This window comes from Salarias fasciatus, chromosome 7, assembly GCF_902148845.1.
Source record: "Salarias fasciatus chromosome 7, fSalaFa1.1, whole genome shotgun sequence".
Taxonomy (NCBI): domain Eukaryota; kingdom Metazoa; phylum Chordata; class Actinopteri; order Blenniiformes; family Blenniidae; genus Salarias; species Salarias fasciatus.
Window position 1 is genome coordinate 16,577,791 of NC_043751.1, and position 21,223 is coordinate 16,599,013.

General features: G+C 42.3%; 2 protein-coding genes across 2 annotated transcripts; one reads left to right on the forward strand and one right to left on the reverse strand.

The window, feature by feature from the left end:
- Window positions 1–9,821: 9,821 nt before the first annotated feature.
- LOC115392558 (E3 ubiquitin-protein ligase RNF12-B-like) lies at window positions 9,822–12,645 on the forward strand. The gene is made up of 2 exons (XM_030097255.1): window positions 9,822–9,900; window positions 10,772–12,645. The coding sequence occupies exon 2, from the start codon at window positions 10,792–10,794 to the stop codon at window positions 12,061–12,063; it is 1,272 nt and encodes a 423-aa protein (XP_029953115.1). The 5' UTR covers window positions 9,822–9,900; window positions 10,772–10,791; the 3' UTR covers window positions 12,064–12,645.
- A 1,057-nt stretch (window positions 12,646–13,702) lies between these two features.
- terb1 (telomere repeat binding bouquet formation protein 1) lies at window positions 13,703–20,994 on the reverse strand. Its single transcript, XM_030096595.1, has 19 exons — window positions 20,967–20,994; window positions 20,743–20,853; window positions 20,481–20,612; window positions 20,092–20,223; window positions 19,800–19,860; window positions 19,600–19,718; window positions 19,330–19,458; window positions 19,066–19,218; window positions 18,855–18,986; window positions 18,568–18,693; window positions 18,035–18,332; window positions 17,881–17,945; window positions 17,714–17,785; window positions 17,189–17,422; window positions 16,645–16,710; window positions 16,478–16,543; window positions 15,626–15,693; window positions 14,187–14,338; window positions 13,703–14,096 (listed from the first exon to the last, which is right to left on the reverse strand). The coding sequence occupies exons 1-18, from the start codon at window positions 20,992–20,994 to the stop codon at window positions 14,204–14,206; spliced, it is 2,127 nt and encodes a 708-aa protein (XP_029952455.1). The 3' UTR covers window positions 13,703–14,096; window positions 14,187–14,203.
- Window positions 20,995–21,223: the final 229 nt, after the last annotated feature.

Consider the following 21,223-nt stretch of genomic DNA (forward strand, 5'->3'; position numbering starts at 1 on the left):
TGAAGGTAAATCCTTTGCAAAACAACTGTGTGAGGCACCAAGCGGTTCACTTTTCAAGCTCGCTGTCTGTCATTATGGCTCTGCTTTACCAAAATCTGTAATCTGTACATAAAATGTACATGTGAGTTCTAGTATAAGACCCCCTTAACCTCCTAAATCATCTGAGAGACATGTACACACACTTTTCTCAGAAGAACATAAAAGATTTGAAAACTGTGCTTCACAATCATCTTAAACCTGTGAAAACATCCATCACAGAACCAGAAAGCAGCAGCATGGCACATGGAGGTCATGATCTTTTTTTTTTTTTTTTTTTCATCGAGAAAACAACAGCAACACACATGTGCACTGAAACCTGAATCAGGTTCACTCTTTGAACAGTAACCTTACCTTCATTCAATTTAAATATTTCACTCCCCCTAAATCTCGTACGCCATATGGCCAATCACAAGGAGGGTTCTGGGACAGATGGCCAATGGCGATGACCCTTACTCCAAGCAGGCTTAAGCCCAGGAAGGCAACTATAAGATTAGTCTGCTTCATAACCAAGTGAGGGTCCTCAGAGTTGCAGTAACATGTGACAAAAACACTGTGGAAAAACAGGAAGCAGATTGGTAAAATGATCATAAGAGTCTTTTTCCCCATCAGCTCATCCAGTCCACAGGTCTGCAGAACTGAAATTCAAAGGAAGTTATCAAATCTGCATGTTTCCAAAAACTAAAGCTCATTACTCCGAACTCCCATCAAACTGGTGTAAAACAACAAAAACAAACTGTGAGTTAACAGACATCTTGGCCATGTTTGACCCATAAATTCAGCATGCGAGAAAAGCAGAGACAAGATTTTCCCCATTAGCGAACAGAAATCTTCTTAGCACCGCCTGATCTGTGGATGTGGCAGCAAGCCTGTAGCAGGATGAGCCCAGTGTTACTTTAGGTTCCTCAAATATATTTTAACATTAAAATCTTTTTAACCTGTGATGGAGTAGATATATCAACAATTATGAGTTTAAATTATTCTGTGCCTTTGTTGTTTTTTTTTTTTTACTATGAGCTGAGCTGGGATTCACTTTTCCAGAGATCTGTTTGGGACCCTCATGTTACTTTCTAATCATGTGTTTTACTTGGTCTTAAAAAGCAAAAAAAAACGGGAGTGTTGCATGAAAAACAGCAATCCATATGTATAAAAAAAATATGTGGGTCAGTAATACACTTATTTTGTGCTTCTGGGGAGAGCCATCTGCTGTAAATAATAACACTCTGAGAGAGGCTGAGGATTTTTCTTTCACAAATTCAGGTCCTTTGATTATATGCTGTACTAATACACTGAAGATGGAGGCTTTAAGAAAAAAAAAATAATATTCGGCATGCATCTGACTGTTAACATGCTCTTTGCCACAAGTTTTTTTCTTTTTTTCCCCACCCTTTCTCTCCACTTTTTAATTTAGTCAAATATACAAAGCTGGTCTTTGCAATCAAGGCCTAAGCACTTGTAGGAAGGGGCTTTAGAGGCATAATTAAAAGGCCTGAGTGAGAGATGGCAGCTTTGGGTACAAAGTGACAGAAAGTGAGAGTTGATAACAAGGTTGTTTTGAACATCCGTCTTTGAGAGTGTGATCAAAGGACAGAGAGAGGGAAGAGGGAGGACAGGAGGAGGAAATAAATGTGTTGTACTACCAGAATAGATTCTACATGCATGGATGGCGAGTATGAAGAAGGTACAGAGTTCAAATCTGTCCATATTTCACTATATGCTCAGAGAATATGAGAAAACAACAACTATTCTGATTTTCTTAACAAGTGGGGAAAATATAAAGAGATTTAGTCATAATGAAGCAGATTTATTGTGTTTTAATTTGCGGTTGTAACTTGTTTCATTTCATTTCCCTCAATAAAACTTTGTGACAAGGGAAGAAGTAAATCAGCGCAATACTCTGTTAGTAAGAGCAAATGATGCTGAGCCGAGACAACAGAGTCCACTGTGGGAGATGTGAATTTGGATGATCAGGCTTCCAATGCAGTTTTAATTACAAGGCACACCAGTGGCGACCCTGATTAACCCGACAAACTACAGCGCGTGTGTTTATGTAAGCATGAAAGAGGATGGTAGTCAGTGGGTATGGAGAAAGAGACAGAGAGATTTGGAAGTCAAGGTTGAAGTCTTTCTATACCATTATCGGCGGGGCTTCTTTTAGGGGCGAACGGGGCAAAGACGGGCGTTTCAAGAGCAACTTGTGATGGGACAGCAAACAATAGCATAGTTTCAAATGTGTCAAGAGAAAATTCTTGTTATTCCCGTAAATGTGGTTTGAACTCTTACATAATATCTGTAAGATTTGATTTTTGGGAGACATACTGCAAGTGGTATCGAGAAAATGGTATTTTAATTACAGGTTTTGTCTGTGCTGCTTACACTGTGGTTTCAGTTTTGATAAAGGTATTTCTCTATAAGAAAACAGAGATCATCAGCAGTGATGCAAATATCATTTACCCTTATGAAAATTAGTCGAGAGAAAATAAAGTGTAAGTGTTTATTTTTGAACAAATGGGAAGCTAAATTGATTGAACAGATTGAACTGCAGATACAAGCCCTGAAAATACGATCAAAACAAAGAGACGTTTTAATCTCTAACTTGTAATATATATCCTATTTTGTCCCATTACAACTAACTATTTCTGTTTTAATTTGTGTGTATGTGTGTGGGGGAGGGAGAGGTTATGAAGACATAACTTAATATGTTAATAAATCTCAAATGTGGGGTAGCAAGATACATTGCTTTGATACCATCCTCTGGTACAAATTTTCAATATCAATATATCTTAATATTTCAATGAAAAAAAATGCAGGCGCTGACTGGGATCTTAAAATCCATTTTTACTGTCTGTTTAAAACAAACTGTTCAAAATGATGAGGGATTTGCAGCTCTGCTGCCAACTAGTGGTCAATCTATAGAAGTGCAACATTAAAAACGGCTTGTTGTTCTTTATTTATTCCTTCGCTTGGGGGCGCTACATGCCCTGTCGAGCCACGTGATCACGCGAGTATACCGCCTTTGTTTGTCCGCCTGCATTCAGTGTTGTTGAATAGATTTTTGTGAGAAAAATCACAGAATTCGTGATGTAACCCTGCGTCCCTGAAGGCAACATGGAAGACAAACAGCGCGCGCTGCCTTCATGGATGATATTGAGGAAGGAGGAAGTGAAGCAGCCGCTGAAGAGCAGGAGAAAACTCAAAGCTGCAAGGTAGAGAATGGAGGAAACAAGACACGAGCTTTGCTTTTCTTCGAGCTGTTTAAGTGTTTTTTGACTCAGTGATTGTTTTCAGGGCTGCATTTTACTGCATGAACGAGAAGGAGCTGGTGGAAGCGGCGATCTCATATCTCACAGACGGTGACCGGCAGGAGGCGCTGCTCGGGACTCACCAGCAGGTGGTGCTGTTTCTCTCCATGTTCAACCTTTGAAAGGAAACGGAGATGTGGAAAGAAACTCAGCAGCCCATACATGTAGCTGTATTCAGACTTAAAAACCAACTCCCTCCAAATACCACAAGTACTTTAACTATTTATAACTCTTTCTTGTAAAATTAAAAACTTTTTTTTTATTATTCGACTAAAGGAAAAAAAACTGTAGAGAGCATTGCAAAGCTTTATTTATTTATTGCACTTTAACTTTTAAGAGTTTTTTGATCCAGAAGCTATATATCCATCTATTTGTTTTGTTTATACCACAGCACACTGGAGAGCCTCGCTTTCACCCATCATCCCAGCTGATGATGGGTAAAGACATGATACATCCTGAATAGGTTGTGGTTCGATCCCAGGGCAAACACAGAGACAAGTTGATCACACGCACTCACGGTCACACCTATGGGTAATTTAGCCAGCTTGGAATCATGGGGCTATAAATGGGAGTAACTAGGAGTGCCAGGATACTCACACAGGGAAAAGGTGCAAACACTGCACGGGAAAGCCATTCAGCTACACCACTGCACTGTCCTCTGAGAAACTACATCACATTCAACCATTGCGTAACCTGGTTATCAATAAAATCTGTCAACTTCTGCACTTTAATTAAACAATATCTTAGTTTTAAGTACAGGCACTTGTGTTAAATACTGTTGACTAAAAGAAAAATAGGACAATTACTTTGTTATTTGCCACCTCTCACATAGTCTTCATCACTGTAGTGTGTTTTGGTGTTTGTACATTCATCAGTTTATCTTCCAAGTAAGTAATTTTACTCGTGTAGTGTGCACCACATAACCTGACTACTTTAAGAAATCATGAGTCACTCCTGATTGAAATGTTATTAAAATGTGCTGATTTACATTTTTTGCAGCCAGTAGATGTATTCATTTAATAGACATTTAATAAATTATTATTTTTGTATGATCATAATCATGGATCATATGCAGAATTAGGCCAATTTGAATGTATGATTTGCGCATCACGATTTCACATCAATAAAGATGCCGGCCTGCATGCAGTACTTGTCCTCACCATTGAAGCGTGGGGGCGCTATGCCTTAAACGTCACTTTAAGCAGACGTATTCCCACCGAGGCACGCGCACCATCCCCCCTCCCCCCTGCAGATCCTGCATTGTCAGTGTTTTAGAAACATGGCTGAAGTGTTTGGCTGCAGATGTTTTTCAGTGTTGTTGCTGTCTTTGCCTGCAGGGAGAATCAGTGGTGTAAAAGGTGGATGGGGATGTTTAAAATACAGCCGGCGCCACCATCAACAGCCACTTCAAATCCTTAAAGATCCTAACCTTATCCTCTCTGTAACATGCACACAGGTTGAGGAGAAGCCAAAGGACTCCCCACAAAAGAAAGATGAACCCATCGTTTTACAGAAAACAACAAAGCCGACGACAAAGACCTCTGATGAAACGACAGACTGCAGTGAAGACCTCGATGCAACGTGTGTTTCAGAAACAGACCTGGACGTTACCGAGATGGAGACATTGCCGTACGCCGAGGGCTGGCGGCATGCTGGATCCAAGGGTCAGAGGTCAGAACCCGATCAGGACCGAGGTCAGCTACCAAACCCAGATGTGGAGACAGAGAAAAGAAAGCAGCCGTCACAGACGCCAGCAGGTGCAGCAGAGGATGACGAGGCCTTCCGACTCGTGCGGGAAATTTTTTTCACGTGATGATGAGCTTTGAGTTGATGATAATGCACTAAATAAAACTTCAGTGATGGTTTTGGGCAAATTCCCTCAGGGATATTATGATTTCCTGCAGACTTGTGTATAAAAACAGACCAAAATAGCATCCATTTCCCACACCGAGTTAAGTAGTGAGTAAATATTAACAATTAAAATGAGAAAACACAGAGATACAATGATGAAGCTAAAACAAACAGATCCAAGTTCAAAGAAGTATTTACTTATTAAGAAGCCCAATAAAATACTGCACAGTGCCAGTTTACATTGTGTGATGTGATGGGTGTGTTCACTGCTCCTCCCTGAAGTTTTGTTTAATTGAATATCTCCTCAGTGTCTCAGGGATGCGAAGTCCGACATCGATAACTTACCAAAGAAATTCCCGGTGGAATAGATGTGTATTTATTTGCATTTACTCCTTCATGACGATACCTCATTTTCCTGTAACTCCTTAGCATCTTATCGTTGATGGAGCTGGTTAGTATTTCTTTAACTGTCGCCCAATAAAACCGTAGTATTTCCCTGTACCATCAAATTGTGGAAATTCCATTCAGCAGGACAACACGTCAGCGGGCCGCTGAGAGCGAGAATGACACAAACAGGACACTTTTTGTGCTGAGATGCACACTCGTCACAAGGCAATGAGTGGAACTGACACCAGCTGTGGTCATATTACAGTGTTTATCGGGCCTGAGGCTTGTTTTCAGGGAGATGTGTTTTCATAAACCCTCATGAGATCATTTATTGAGTATCGCACTGCTGTTCTGTCTACAGCCTCTTCGTGTAGACGTGTTTTCTACAGGTATCAGAATAAAGTCTCGTTTAAATGATGAAACTGTTGCTCTGTGTTTGTGAATTCACTTTGGAGTTTACTGTATTTTCCGCATTATAAGGCGCACCGTCAATGAATGGCTTCTCCTAAAAACTTTTTTCATATGTTAGGATGCACCGCATTATAAGGCACATAGAATAGACAACCCAGTCTCACAGATATTCCTGCTATGAGTCACGCAAATTAATGTATTGAATCGTGTCCAGGAGCAGCGCTTTGCACGGTTTTTTTCGTGTCCCATGCTTCTCTTTTTAAACTAATACATTTCAATGAGAGTCGCCTGGCCACGCCCACCTCACAATTAAACATGCTATAGTTTCTTTTATTCAGACGTTCAGATAACAGCCAGTTTTACTATTATTGCCCTGTCCATACTAAAGGTAACTTTACAGATCTTTGCACCCACACTGCTGAACAGGAACGTTCTAGAAACATCACAATCGTATCCATTCCAATATAAACGGGGAGAAAAAAAATCCTTCCACTTTCTATATGAGTGAAATACATATTACATTATCTACGTGGTTACATTCTCGGTTCATATGTGTTCTATAGTGAGAAAAGCGACATATCCCAGCCCGGCTGACAGGTTAGAGGTGGAGAATGTGCCTGAAGCTTCCATGTTTGCCGTTCTGTTTGAACTGGCTAGCTTAGCTACAAGCAAGCAGAGGTTGTTTGCTCATGTGATCAGATCGCAAAGAATTATGGGAACCATAGTCAAAATAACATGGACTGACAACCAGATGGTCTTTATTACCATATTTTTCACAAAAAAAGGCACACCGGACTGTTGGTTTTTGAAAAAATTTGAAGCTTTTAGGTGCGCCTTATAGTGTGGAAAGTACAGTACATGAACTTTGTCACTTGAACTTAATTTAAACTCTGAGACCAATTTTACATTGAACAAAACAGATACTGAAGTTAAGCTTTAGTTTTGCATGTCAGGAAATGGATTTGACATCTTGCTCTTCTCTTGGCATTTCTATTGCAGACTTAAAGCAGCAGCTTTTACAAACCTGTTTTTCCAGAATTAATAAACACTGCACAATTAAGTAAATGAACTAAAGGTTCCTTGCGAATGACACCAGCTCCTTGTTTCAGTCCAGGAGGCTGATGCTCCTACCTTTAGGATCAGGCATTAATTATGTATTTGACAAAGCTTATAGTTAAACGGGTTAATGTCAGAGTATACCTTTCTAAGTGGATCGCTTAAGTCTAAACCTTGGCTGAAGGTTCAGACTGAAGCCTTAACGCTGAGCTTTATCTTTGCTATAAGCTGTGCCCTCACCTGTTTTTTTTTTTTTTTTTAATCTTACTGAAGGTTCAGCATTGGAAGCTGTGAAGTTATATGTTAATGATCCAAAGTTTCTTGTATCAAGCACAGTATTGATTATTTGTCATTTATCCTTTCCATTCTGTCCCCGGTCCAAAGGTTGGAAGAAATGGCTTCTACTGCTGAGCATTCCTTCTGTTTCTTTAACTCTTATATAATTCATATTTCTTGCCTTCACAGTATTTTGAGGCCAATTCAGATCCACAACAAAAAATACACAAGAATGCCTTAACAGTATAAAATGTTGAGAAATGATTGATCTTTTTATTTAAAGAGCATGAACAGCTTATTTGATGAAAAACATCTATTTTCACACAATGGCACAGTAACACACCTGAAAACATAAGCTAGGCGTTCAAATCGCAATTGAACAATTGTAGAAATTTGACTCCCTGTGCCTTTTGACTTACTTTAGGCAAAGGTTTCAAGATTTCCAAGTTAAGATATTTACATATGTGGCATTTTTTGTGCTGTCAAATGACAACATGGATCCATTTTGACCAAACAGTCTAAAGGTGAAGCGAAAAATCAGTTTTCCTGTCTTCCATTGTCTCTGCTTTCTCACGTGCTGTGGGTGGTTTGGCTTAACTTGTATTGGAATTTTGAGTGATATCTGCAAAAAAACAAGTAGTCCAAAGTATCATAGGTCACGCGGTTATTTTGAAAGAGAAACTGTCCGAATCGGGTCATTCCCAGTCAGACTATCTCCTCCCAGGTCAGCTTCGTCGAAACAATCAGCTCTAAACGTCCAAACAACGGCAGAACCAAAGCGTCATGTCTTTCCAACTGAAATAAGACTGATGGAGCTGTAAAAAAATCTAACGAGGCCTCCAGAGTGAGTAAGCCTGGAGCGGACCACGCTTTGGCGTTGGCCGCTAACAGCAAAGCCAGCGGGGCAAAGGCCACAAGCTCCGCAGGAATGCATCAACCAAGGATTACCAGTGTTGAGAGGACGTTACTTGGTGTCTCAGAGGCCCGCTGCACTGGAACTGCTCCTGAACCGCGAGGAACGTCTTCAGAAAAGCATTTATTAGAAACACAAAATTCCCTGAAGAAGAACTGCACAGAAATTCTTAATCATGAAGAAAAAACATCTGAGTATCCCTCAAGGAGCAGCCTTGGACGGAGAAAGTTGTCCACACTTCATAATAACACATGCTGAAGTAAATGTGTCACGAGTTTAAAGTTCAACCTAAAAGAAATAGAAAATGATCACATCTCCACAAAAAGAACAGTGACTGCAAATATCAAGTGTGTACGAATCGAGTATTTCTGCATGGCGATAATCAATTAAAGTGTGAGTAATCTTCAAGAATCAGTCCTTAAATAGTTGTCAACACGAGGCACTGATGACACAGTGGATTTGTCGTGGGTCTAATGTCGAAAAATTAAATAAATAAACAAATGGGCAGCAACATCTATAGCTTGATTTTTTTTTTTTTTTTTTAAATAAATCCATATAGGTTCAATCTTCAACCCAGAAACATGGACTGGCATTTATAATGAAAAGTGCATTTAACAGAAATACAGAAATTGGCATGACCTTACTTGAATAATGTGTGAGATCCTCAAGAATGTCACTTCAAAGAGATAACTGTGGGATTCTCAGTATGAAGCATTAGTTTAATCATCAACCCAGATCAGCTGATCTGCATGTCTGCTTCCCTGACATGATTACATTATGTTTACTGGCTATGCTGAACACTTAATACTTCAGCTTTCTTCACAGTACAATTGTGAGTTTGATAAGAAATCTTCTTCCAGGCATGATTTTAGATTACAGATTTTATTTTGGTGCAAAATAAACATAAAACTACAAGGTGGGTAAGACATATATGTATATATATGGTTAACATGTTATGTAACCGAAAAGGTTTAGGGCTGAATTATACAAAAGTCGAACCAGAGACCACAGTTCAGATAGATCATAACAAAGGGAGTCATTTTTTTTTATTCTTTTTTCCTGTCCTTTTATCTTTTATCTTTCTTTCCCTTTTATTATTTTCCTTCCTTTTTCTTCTACTCTCTCTTGCCATCTTCTTTTCCATTTCCTTTCCCTGTCATCTCTTTTTCCGTTCAGTTTTCCTTCTTTTTCTTTGTTCTTCTTCCCCCTTATGAGGCCACTAAGAATGGCATTAAGAATAAATGATAAACTGAAATGGATTACGAAAAACAAGACAGACAAAAATGATAAAAATAATAGATTAATTAATAGATCAATGAAAAAAAAAGAACAGAAACAGAGATCACTCTGTAACTTAATTTTTATGAGGATGAAAATCGAGCCACAGTGATGATGAAGTGATCAAAACTGTCCTGTCAAACTTTACTCAGCTGGACAGCGCCTGATAACCGTGGAAGAAGAAGAAGAAGAAAAAAATCCAATCAATGTGACTGTGGCGTGCTCACTGGTACGCGCACCGGACGCGGGCACGCGCGGCGCTCGAGCGCTTTTTTAGGGCTCCTAGGAGCGCGCTTCAGCAGACAGTCGGACTGTCCCACGTCTGCAGGCTGCGAGCTCATCTGCAGCGTCTATTCCGCCTCAACCGCGACAAAAAACCAGCTCCAACAGGTCGGTAACGTGTCTGTCAGCGTTCTGCGTGTTCAGTCTGTTGAATTAACCTCTAAATTTTCCCACTTTTTAACACTTTTGGGCACTTTTAACAGTTTGTTCTGCACGGCGGGGAGGCGGGGTCGCCTGCACGAGCTTCTTTGTTCGCGTTGCTCTCACGAGCAATTTGTGAAAATTAGCTAACTGGGATTGTTCGGATCCGTAATGATCGTCCGGGGTCTGGATCTTTGTGTTTCGGGGGGGGGCTGATGAGCTGTGGCGGGGTTGCACGCGGGGCTGCGGGTCAGTGGTTCTGATACACGCAACTGGAAGAAGGTGCGGTTCTTTTTACAGAATAATTACAAACCAGATGTGGGAAAAAAAAAGAAAGACTTTCCGCAAACTCGGAATTTTCACTCGACGCAAACTGACAGTGGTTTGAAGTGACGATCAGGTTTTATTGCACGCAAGTCAGAACTCGCCTCAAAAGGTGCTGATCGTGGAATTAATGCTGGTTTAATTACAGTGTAATAGAAAAAAAGGGATCGATGACTTTAAGGCTTTAAAACGGGCATCTGTTAACCTGGAAAACGTTCAGTATTTGAGCACGCTTGTCTTCCTTAAATATTCCACATGTTGCACATGCAGCCTGGGAAGGGAGAACATAATGTACCATGGCTCACAAGCAGAAACACTTCTGCTCAACCAGTTCCACAAATCTGTGAAGGGCTCTTTCTCTCTCTTTACTCTGAGGTGTTCCAAACGCATGCAAGAAATATGTTGAATTCCCTCTAACAATACACTATAATGCAAAAGCGGATGTGTTTTGTGTTTGTCCAAAGAAAGGAAGAACTTGCACGATCGCACCACAAACGGATTGATTCTCATCTAGGCTTCCTGCACAGGTCCATCATGGGAAACAAGTCCAGTCGAAGGCGAGATGTTCCAGCCGAGACGGCGGCCGCCGAGCAGAAGGCCGCAGAGGGGCCGGTGGACTCTGAAGTAGCACAAGCTCAAGAGGCCACTGAGGCGGTGGGCCTAGATAAGGGGGCGGAGGAGGCAACAAAGGAGACCCCGGCCGCCGCAGAACCCGAACCGTCGGTGCCAGCCGAGGAACCGGCTCCTCCAGAACCAGAAGCGCCGGCTGATCCGGCGCTCTCCCAAGAAGCTGTTCCAGAACCAGTCCAACAACCTGCGCCTGTCTCGGTTCCAGAGGCAGTGGCTAAGGCAGACCCAGAACCTGTCCCAGAACCAGAACCGGTCCCAGAGGTAGTCCCTGAGCCTGTCCCAGAACCAGAACCGGTCCCAGAGGTAGTCCCTGAGCCTGTCGCAGAACCAGAACCAGTCCCTGAGCCTGTCGCAGAACCAGAACCAGTCCCAGAGGTAGTCCCTGAGCCTGTCGCAGAACCAGAACCAGTCCCTGAGCCTGTACCAGAACCAGAACCAGTCCCAGAGGTAGTCCCTGAGCCTGTCGCAGAACCAGTCACAGAGACTATTCCTGAACCTGAAGCTGTGGCAATCCCAGAGCCTGAGCCTGTCTCAGAACCAGAACCGGTCCCAGAGGTAGTCCCTGAGCCTGTCCCAGAACCAGAACCGGTCCCAGAGGTAGTCCCTGAGCCTATCCCAGAACCAGTCACAGAGACTATTCCTGAACCTGAAGCTGTGGCAATCCCAGAACCAGAACCCGCCGCAGAGCCAGAACCTGAACCAACGTCAGCCCCAGCCCCAGAGCCAGAACCTGAACCAGCCCCCGAGACAGAATCAGCCTCAAGTCCTGAGCCACAAACAGAGGCAGAGCCCATCTCAGAACCAGAACCTGTCCCTGCAGACCTGCTCAGCCAAGAGCCTCTACCTGAGCAAGCGCCCGCCCTGGCCGACGCGGACGCCCCTGAGGCCACGCCCATCCCAGACAGCACGGCCGAGTCATCCGACGCGCCAGCAGCTGAGCAGAGTCAGGAAAACGCTGAAGAGTCTGCAGAAAGCTCAGACTCTCCAGCGCAGCTGATCGAGGTGGAGGCTGGAGAGAAGCTCGGGAATGACGTGAACGAAGACAGCGTTTGTGAAATCCTAAAGAACTTGGAGCTGAAAGGAAATGACCTGATTAATGACCTCATTCCAAGTGACGCGGAGATTCCGGGAGACACTCCCATCACAGACATGTGCACGACCAACGAGCTGATCTGAATCCTGCAAGGGGATTCGTAAAAGAAATACTTCCTTTTTTTTTTCCTGTGAAACTCTTCTAACCATTTTTATGTGAATTATGAGTGGTTCAAATCTACTTCTTATCTCACTGTAAGTTGCCAAGTTAAGACAAATGTGGCAAATCCTTTCTTTGTTCAAGAATTGTTTGAATCAACAGTGTAAGAGGAGGCCAGATGAACCGAAGAATGAACTGAAAACAATCATATTCCTATACTTTTTGACACATTTATGCAGTCAGCTTGTGTTTTGTTGAAGGGTAAAGGGGCTTAAACAGCTCAGGGGATCTAAGTGTATTGTTAGACAACAGAGATTTTCCTCTATGCAAACCCTCCGAGAAGAAAGTAAAGATACTGAAAGCCAGCAAGTGAGGACGGAAGATGCAGCCACATTTCACAATATGGCAGGATAAACATTGATGCCTTCTAATAAAAAAATGTCAGGGGTTTGCAGCAATTTTCTACAGACAGCGATTGTCACATTATGGTATTTTAATTACACCTAAGAGATCTTTAACTCAAGCAATGACTTGATTGTAAAAATAAAAATTGTATTCTCCATGTGTGTTGCTTATGTCCCTGTTTTTTTTTTTTATAAGTAGGAAATGCAAATAAATTCTGTTTGTAGGTTAAAAGAAATGGTTTATCAACATGAAGGAAGGTTGGTGTGACGGCTGTAGGACTACAGTGTGCACTCTGTTTTAAATGTGACATACCGGGAGCCTTTTTTCAAGTATCAAGCTGTGCTTTCGACACACAATGTAAATGTGAAGGACACAGTGTACACTCAGTCGTCAAATTCTAGCAAGAGCAGCACAGATCATACGAGAAAGACAGTGCTGCCTCACAGCCTTGTTGGAGAGGACACCAGAGGGGAGGGAAGGAGGAGGAGGGGGGGCACATTCTTTCCAGAGGAAGGAGGTTTTCGGGGGGCCTGGGTCAAAAGTCTTCAGTGTGACTGCGTTTCAGTCCATGAGAAATCCGCTCCCTACATGCCTCTCCCACCGCATTCCCCCTGCACTCACTGCATTGTAATTCCAACATTGTGACCAGGAAGTCAGCGGACTGGTACGAGAAACTCTGCAGGAACCGTGAACATTGTCGCTTCCACAGCAACAGCACCGAGCAGTGAGTAACACCTCCACGCAGTGTCACTCAGATTTGCCATGTGGAAGAGCTCCATTTTCACAATGACAGTAAGTAGTAGATTGACAGAATTGTCTCTTGGTTAGTTCTATAATCACATTAGATCCAGCTCTCCACGTGCACTCTGTGTCATCCAGACGCGCCGAGCTTCGACGGCCCACGCCTCGGGGCATGGCATTCGGGTAAATCCCCCGATTTTAACAGCAGACTGACGAGTCCCCACAGAGAGGGAGAGGCACTCTTCAGACAGTGATCTCAGTCAGGCTCGGTGTTAGGAAAAGATACAGCTCAAGCATGCACGCACGCATGCACATGCACGGCTTCTCCAGAATAGATGAGCAGCATGATTTGCACTATTTGTGATTCCCGTCATACCAGAGGCTTTCCACCCAATAAACAAAAAAGCAGTTTCTCCTTATTTATTTCCTGTCTCTTTATGAACTGAGAGCTGAGAACAGAGACAAATCAGACCGAGTGTTTACTCCCATGTCAAGAAAGTTATACCATTTTGACTCTTAAACAGAAATCCACATCGAAAACTCACTCAGCCAATATCAAGTCGTGGCTTCTAGTTACAAAACAGAGAATGAAACATAACGTTTTCTTTAAATACAATTAAATAACATTTTGACAATCTGTCAAATCTGACAGTCTGAAAAACACCAAAAGACTGCAAGTGAAAACATCTGACAGTACAGCCACAGGCAAAGCACTAAAAATCAAGCAGTCATTGAGAATACAACATATAAACAATTCATTCTGGATTTAAATAATTAGACATCAAAATGAAGACCTTGCAGATCACTTCAAGCTGGAGGCCACCGAGTCTCAGGATATTCACACACAGCCAGCGTCTTGGGCTTCACGTTTCTGAGGGCAAAACCCAGGAAACTAAGTATCTGTGCTGACAACATGCTGACAGGTACAGTGGAGTATTTCACTGCAGTGTTTTCTCTTTACCAGCAGCCGTCTGTACTTCATGGCCAGATCGACGTTGGTGCGTCCGGGCTGAAATGGGTATGACCACAAGAGGTCCAGGAGCCGCCGTACCGCCTCGCTCCGCTCAGCAGGTAATGCACCTCCTCGCAGGTGAAGTTCCTCCGCCTCCTTCTCTACAGGTATTTATAAAAGTCACGCAGATAAGACAACACTTTTCAATGCTGGAACAAAAAGGAATTCAGGAACAGGGGATGGAAAATGTATTCGTGTGGGTTTATTCTTATGTAGGTGTTGGAGGAAATGAAAGAGCTGATAAGATGGCCAAAGAAGCAGTGAGGAAAGCACATATTGATGCACCCATCAGACTGTCCAGGTCAGAAAAAAGAGGACGACACCTTTACAGCATACAGAAGGAAGTGGGAAGTACGAGGATGGGAGGAGGCAGCAGAGAAGAGGAGACAGCTATCACAAGACTAAGAATTGGTCATACATACCTAAATAGTACAAAGCATTTAATAGGGAAACATCCAACAGGACTCTGTGATACGTGCCAGGAGCCAGAAACAGTGGAACATGTGTTAGTAAACTGCAGGAAGTATTACCAGGAAAAGAGGGAAAATGATGACAGGATTAAGGCAAGAAGGAATGGAAGGGGGAGGGATGAGGGAAATATTGAAGTGGGGAGGAGGTGGAGGACATTTGATTACATTCCTGAGGATGGAGAGAATATAAGAATACTATAAGATAGAGAGGTAATGATCAGCAGATGGCGGTAGTGCAACCCCATGGGATGCAAGCCGCCATAAAACACCAAAGAAAGAAGAAGAAGAATACAACACTTTTCAAAACATGGTGAATATTGAAAGAAAAATCATGCCTGCATGGATTCACACTTTATGGACGCAGCATCTAACACCTACAATGACTGGACTTCCTCACTCTCACTGAACTGTTCCTGAGTGAACAAACCATGAATAAAACAGGACAAAATGTGCTGAACTAAAACATTTTTGCCTTTATTCCTATAGAAAGTAATCTTCCCAAGCTGCTCATAACATAACAATTAGGTGGTTTGGCAGATTTCAAACGTTGCATATATAACCGGGGAACTGAGCGACACCTACCATACATGTGTTAAGTGACTTCAGCTTTCCCAGTTTGTTGTGACAGTCGAACTGCTGATGTGTAACATATGCTGTTGTGCCATTTCTGCATTTCATTAAAAAGGCACTGGAGCGTTGAAAGACGCGGGACGCTGTACAGTGAATTCTCTATGACTTCTTGTTTTTTTTTTTTTTATTTTAGATCAACTTAAATAGCACTTCTCCAAACATGTCCTCTCTTTATTCCTCAAATACTTTTCCGACTTTGTCAATTTTTCAGCAGATTTCAATTCCATGACTGCTTTACACACTTCAGAGTCTGCAAAAACATATTTGCACATTTTCTCTCGGTCTTACTGTGTCGCAATAGTCACTGTCAGTCGTCTGCTGGTTATCAAGCTTTGGTTTTCCACTTCTCCTTCTCTCTGCAATGAACACATACAGCAGTCTGAAAACTAGATAGACATCGAACAAAGAACGATACAGCAGGAGATGGATGGCTGGTGACAGAGAATGAAGGAGAAAAGAAGAAAAGTAGCAGAATTACAATGGAAAAACAGCATAACCTCAGGAGGAGTGGGAAAAGAGCTGACTAGGCTAGAAAACTGTGGAGTGGATGAAAAACTATTCTAAGTATGAACTTTAACAATGTGAGCTCTGGAAAAAGCATTTGGCTGAGAGGTAATAAGAAACAGTGAATCTTAACGTGACACCACGGAAACACTGCACAGTAAAATACTCCACATGTCAACAGCACAATTATTACACGAAATTCTGTGTAAAAGGCAAAACTCAAGGAAGCAGAGGAAAGAAAAACATAACTGCAAAATAAAGCCAAATGTTTCAGAACGTCAGTATGTGAGACAAAATGCCAATTCCAGCATGTTAAATTAGAAGGCAAACATTTCCTTTCATGTCCAAGCAGAACACAAATACATCAAAATACATGACGACGTTACACGTGTGTCTGTCACACACATGCAGCCGCACTGACACGGAGTGTTTCACAGTGTGTGAAACGGCTTAATACAGCTGTGCGGCTCTGAAGCCGTTCTGGCCTGCTCTGTGAGAACATTGGCTGCAGTTCAACATTCTTTCTGCTCTTTGGTTCGTTGGCTGCCAGAAACACATCGCAGAAAGCTGCTCCCACCGCAGGCTCTCAATCACAACATTCACACACACATGCTCGAAGGGTTCCACTGTAAATACCTCTATCTGTCACTGCAGATCTATCTGCAGGAAGGTGTTGCCGTTTCATGGGTGTCAGGCTCGGACCTGGGGGAAGAAGTCTGTTTAGTGTCGGTAAGTGTGAAAAAAAAAAAAAAAGGAGGACAATACTGAATGACACACTGCTGCCGTGTGATGATCAGTCATACCAGCTCTGTTGTAGGGGACGGATGTTTCCTCTTTCGCTCTTCTGCGCAGTGGAGTCAGAGTAACTGCTATGAGGATGAGGACAACCAAATTCAGCCTCTCAATCCACCGATATCTGCAATAATGTTGTGCACTCTCACTGTGTTCACGACAGTTGTGATACCAGGATCTTGGAGGAAAGTGTTGCTCTGTCCCTCAGCATCTGATTAGCTTAGTCTTAAGTGGGAGCAGGTGTTTAAAAATGGAGCTACGGGCGGAACCAAAGCTCTTTGGGTTTTCGGGCTGAGAACAGACTCAGCAGCTAAATGGCAGCTCAGCATGAAGTGTGAGCTGCACGGCAAGGGCGCTTCAGGAGAACATCAGCTTCATGTCAACTCGTGTTTTTAAAATGGCCAGAATGAATTACAAAAGAAATTCTTCAACCGTGCCGTCATTATTACTCACGTTACCGTGACTTTCCCATCTGACACTACTTGTCATACTTTTCTTTTCAATGCAATGAAAAGCAATGATGAAGATACAAGCTGTGGTTTTATAAGGTCTTACTGCTCCATTTTTCACAGTCTCTCTGTAGTCCTGTGGCCGAAGGCCTCTTGTCAGGTCCTCTGCCGTCCAGGTTGTCGTACTGTCGCTCATTCCTGAACAAGAGCTTGCAGTGCTGCACCCTGAATCTCTCTGTGGCCTCTTGCAGAACTTTGTGCATGTCGCATCTGTGGCAGCAAGAGCTCAGGATGGATGCAAAATTGCGGCTGGTTACTTCCTCAAATGGTAACACACAGCCTAGAAGGCACAAAGATGAGAGTCTTGTGATACCTCTGCTTTTATATCAGTGTGTCTGAAGTAGTGAAGAGCTGGAGGAGAAGCATGAGGAATGTTTGTTTTGCAAAACCATGGAAGCCTACACATGTAGACGAGCAAAACAAGTAGCGCTCGCTCCAGCCTTGGCCTGCTTTTACACAAACACCACAGTTCACAATTTGGCTCTTTAAATAAGAAATATAAAAGACACATTGTTGTTTGGTAAAAATGCAACATGGTAGATAATCTGATGCTCAGTTTTTGATATCCGACCTGCACACCGGATATGAGAGACTGAGTTTCCCTCCACCAGGACTTCCTCGACCGTCTCACTGTCCTGTAACTCTAAACATCAAGACACGTCACTGAAACGCACATCAACTGCAAACATCAGTTCAAATAATCAATATATGATAAAGGAACGATGCTGTTTATCTTACCTGCAGTTCTTTTAATCTCTCTGCTGTTCTTGCAGTTCTCTGGTTGTGGGCACTCATAAAAATGACTGAAAAAAAAACATTAATAAAGAGTTATTATCCACAATACACCATTTCTTTAATCAATAAACAATCAGCCCCAAAAACATCAACTGACCTGTTTTCTGTTTGTGGCTCACTACCACTCTCTAGTGACCGAACATGAGAAGACACCCGGGCTCCTGCACCTCTGGACGCTGAGCAAGACACGTCCTCTAAATTGGTCTGAGATTTGCCGGGGTTGATTTTCTTCACTGCGAGGTGACTTTGCCCCTCGGCTGATGTACCGTTTCTTTTCAGCCGGTCGATCTTATGGAGCAGTTCTGCCGCTGAATTCCAGAAGTCTTCCAAATGTGTCGGGGAATCAGCATTTTCAGCCCCTCCTGCCGGCCGGTGGCGCTCTCCCAGGCACATGGCTTCATAACCAGGAAAAATGCATCATGATCAGAGTTCTATTCTTTTCATTGACTGAATGGTTTAGTGAAGACATTGAATTTACTGCTTTAAAAACTCAGTAAAATCCTACTACTGTTTGTCACTGCTTTTTATCATGAAAGAGAAAAATACTTGAGAAAAAAGAAAGGTTTAGAGGGTTCAAATGACAACCCGACAGGAAAAAAAAGACAGGATGACAGAATTGTTTTGACTTACTGGCCTGTTTGCAAGTCTGCAATATGAAAGTAGCTGCCCTTTTGATCTCCTCATTTGTGTCGTCCGTGAGTAAAGTTATGATCACCGGTAAACCTCCACACTGCAGCAGCTGGAGCTGGTGTTCCTCTGTACATCCACACAAGAACACAGTTGTAAAAAGATATGCAGAAAGTGTGCTGTAATCATATGCAAAAGAAAATAGTCACCTCCACCACGCCATTCAACTTTTAACCTTCAAGACGAAAGACTTTAAACATACAAAACAGAAAATTGACTTGAAGTCTCACCAGAGACTGCAGTGCAGGAGCCAAGGCTCAGCAGAACAGAGAGCCTGTCTTCAGGGTCCAGGTGTGGGCTCTCCAACAGAGACAAAAGCTGTGACACCACGCCGTACTGAGCCACACATGAAGCAAGAATACCTGCCGAGTAAAAATATGAGTTCGTTTTTGCACGAGGCCTGTTTGATCTGGCTGTATTTGCTTCGAGAGCAGTACGCACAGTTATCTGTGATACAAGCTGACAGCGTTTTGGATATCATTGCAGACAGTTGACAAGACAGCAGGCTCGACTGTGCAGCGGAGGCAACACGAGTCAGTGCACGAGTGAGAGTTTCCAAACCCCCGCAAGCAGAGAAACTTTCCTGAACACATGCTGAAAAAAAAGCATGAACATTTTTTGTTTGACTGTTCATTTAGATGTTTTATAAATGTTGAAAAAAAATCATAATATCAAGTTAACACACATTCTGCTTCTTTCACTTACAGTTGTTGGAAACTGCCATTGCTATGAAGGAGCATAGAGGCTGAAAAATCTCAGTGTGGGGCAAGTCAATCTGCTGAAGCCAGATTTTTATCTCAGGAAACACAGCAACACAAACACGCTGACCATCCTCTGCAATACACAAAGAGAAGGCATTAAACACAATCTGATAAAGCCCTCACTTTAAGTATAATCCTACATGGAGAACCTGACTGCATGATGAGGAGATGGGGAGTTCTGCATATCCTAAAACAAATACACAGTTGACGGTACCATTTTGAGGATTGTTGATACATCCACAGAGGGCACAAGACGCAGACTGCCAAAGCTGGTGCACTTCAGCAGCATTAGCTGCGTGTGACGCAGCACCTGCAGATAGGGGGAAAGTGGTCCTGCAAGAATATCAAGTGATTATAAAAGGTGTAAACACAGGCGCTCAGTGTTTTTAACTGGACAGTCGTAATCCAATATACCTGAACAGGTCCAGTAAGACAGCTAGGCATCCAGTGGTTTGGGCTAAAGTCTGCCCTGCTTCTGCAGAAACACACACCGCACCAAAAACAGCACTCTCAGAGGTCAGAAATATATTTTCTACAAGCTGAACTTTGTTTCACATAGAAGAAATACACAGAAAATGCCTTCATGGCTCAATATCAACAATACAAATAACACTTGACAATATATGAAAAATATGCACATAAATGGAAGAACCAACCAACAGTTGATACTCTTCATATAGATAGGAAAAAGAAGTCTCAGTCTTACTGTTGTTGGCTACCAACACAAACAGCAAGAAGACAGACACTCTCTTGTGTGTCAGACGGACATCTTGTTTCCTCAAACAATCAGCGAGGTCTGCAAATGTCTCCTTTTTGCACAGATAATTCTTGCAATACACTGCGAGATGGAGAGAAAAACAGCGTATAGTCAACATAGGAAACTGTACTGGAATTGTTTTTTTAGACAGTAATACTGCAACATTCAGCACATATTACTATTGAAAGATATATAGAAACTCTCTCAAACAGACACACATTTAACATCTAAACTTGCCACATTCTAAATTCTCCTAAGTGAAATGTTCTACCTGAGAACCTAAAACCACACATATAATCAAAACGTGATGGAAAAGTTACCAAACCTCCCATGCCTACCATTGGCCTCTGCCAGTGCACCCAGTGTGCCCAGTGCAGTCTCCTGAACACCTGGATGGACTATGCTTGATTTGGAGAGGTTGTACAAAAATGCCACACCTCCCATTTCTCTCAGCAGATCCATGTTTTCCTCTGAAGTGAAAAAACAAACAAACATATGGAACAGGTAGTTTGCAAAACATGAAAAAATGAAGCATCACTCAGTGATTACTATATAATCATGAGCCAAATGTCAATCAACCTGATTAATAATATCTAATACCTTTGTTTTCACAAATGGAACGAATGGTATAGAGAGCCTGTTTCTGCAAGTCAGGGCGTTTCATCTGACACTTGAGACATTTCAGCAGCAAACTGAGATCTGTCTCTGTGGCTGAAATGGACACAATTATATAAATTCAATTACATCCAAATTCTTGATTGTTTATGCAGAGTTAAAGAAACTTCAAATATGTAGGTAGAGGGGGAAATACTTACAATAGCGACTGTTTCTGCTAACCACCGTCTTCTCCATGTTCACTGTTAAAATGGTTGTCTGACACCTACTAATATTTGGAATGGTTCAGTTGGATAAGTAATTCGCAGGACAAAGTTAGCTAATCTTCAACACCGGTGTTGATAAATGCTACGTTCAAAGCTAGCATTAGCTACCTGTAGCTGACTGAGCCACTTGTCGAGGTAAATGAAATGTAAATTGCTACTGTTGTCACCAACTTTACCACTAAACCACTGGTTATAAAATA

Coding starts and splice junctions, on each gene's coding strand:
- LOC115392558 (XM_030097255.1), top strand. CDS start 10,792: ATGGGAAACAAGTCCAGTCGAAGGCGAGATGTTCCAGCCGAGACGGCG.
- terb1 (XM_030096595.1), bottom strand. CDS start 20,994: ATGGAGAAGACGGTGGTTAGCAGAAACA. Junction 17,786..17,880: donor AGAGATTAAAAGAACTGCAG/GTAAGATAAACA, acceptor CTTGATGTTTAG/AGTTACAGGACAGTGAGACG. Junction 17,423..17,713: donor CTCTCATATCCGGTGTGCAG/GTCGGATATCAA, acceptor TGTGCCTTCTAG/GCTGTGTGTTACCATTTGAG.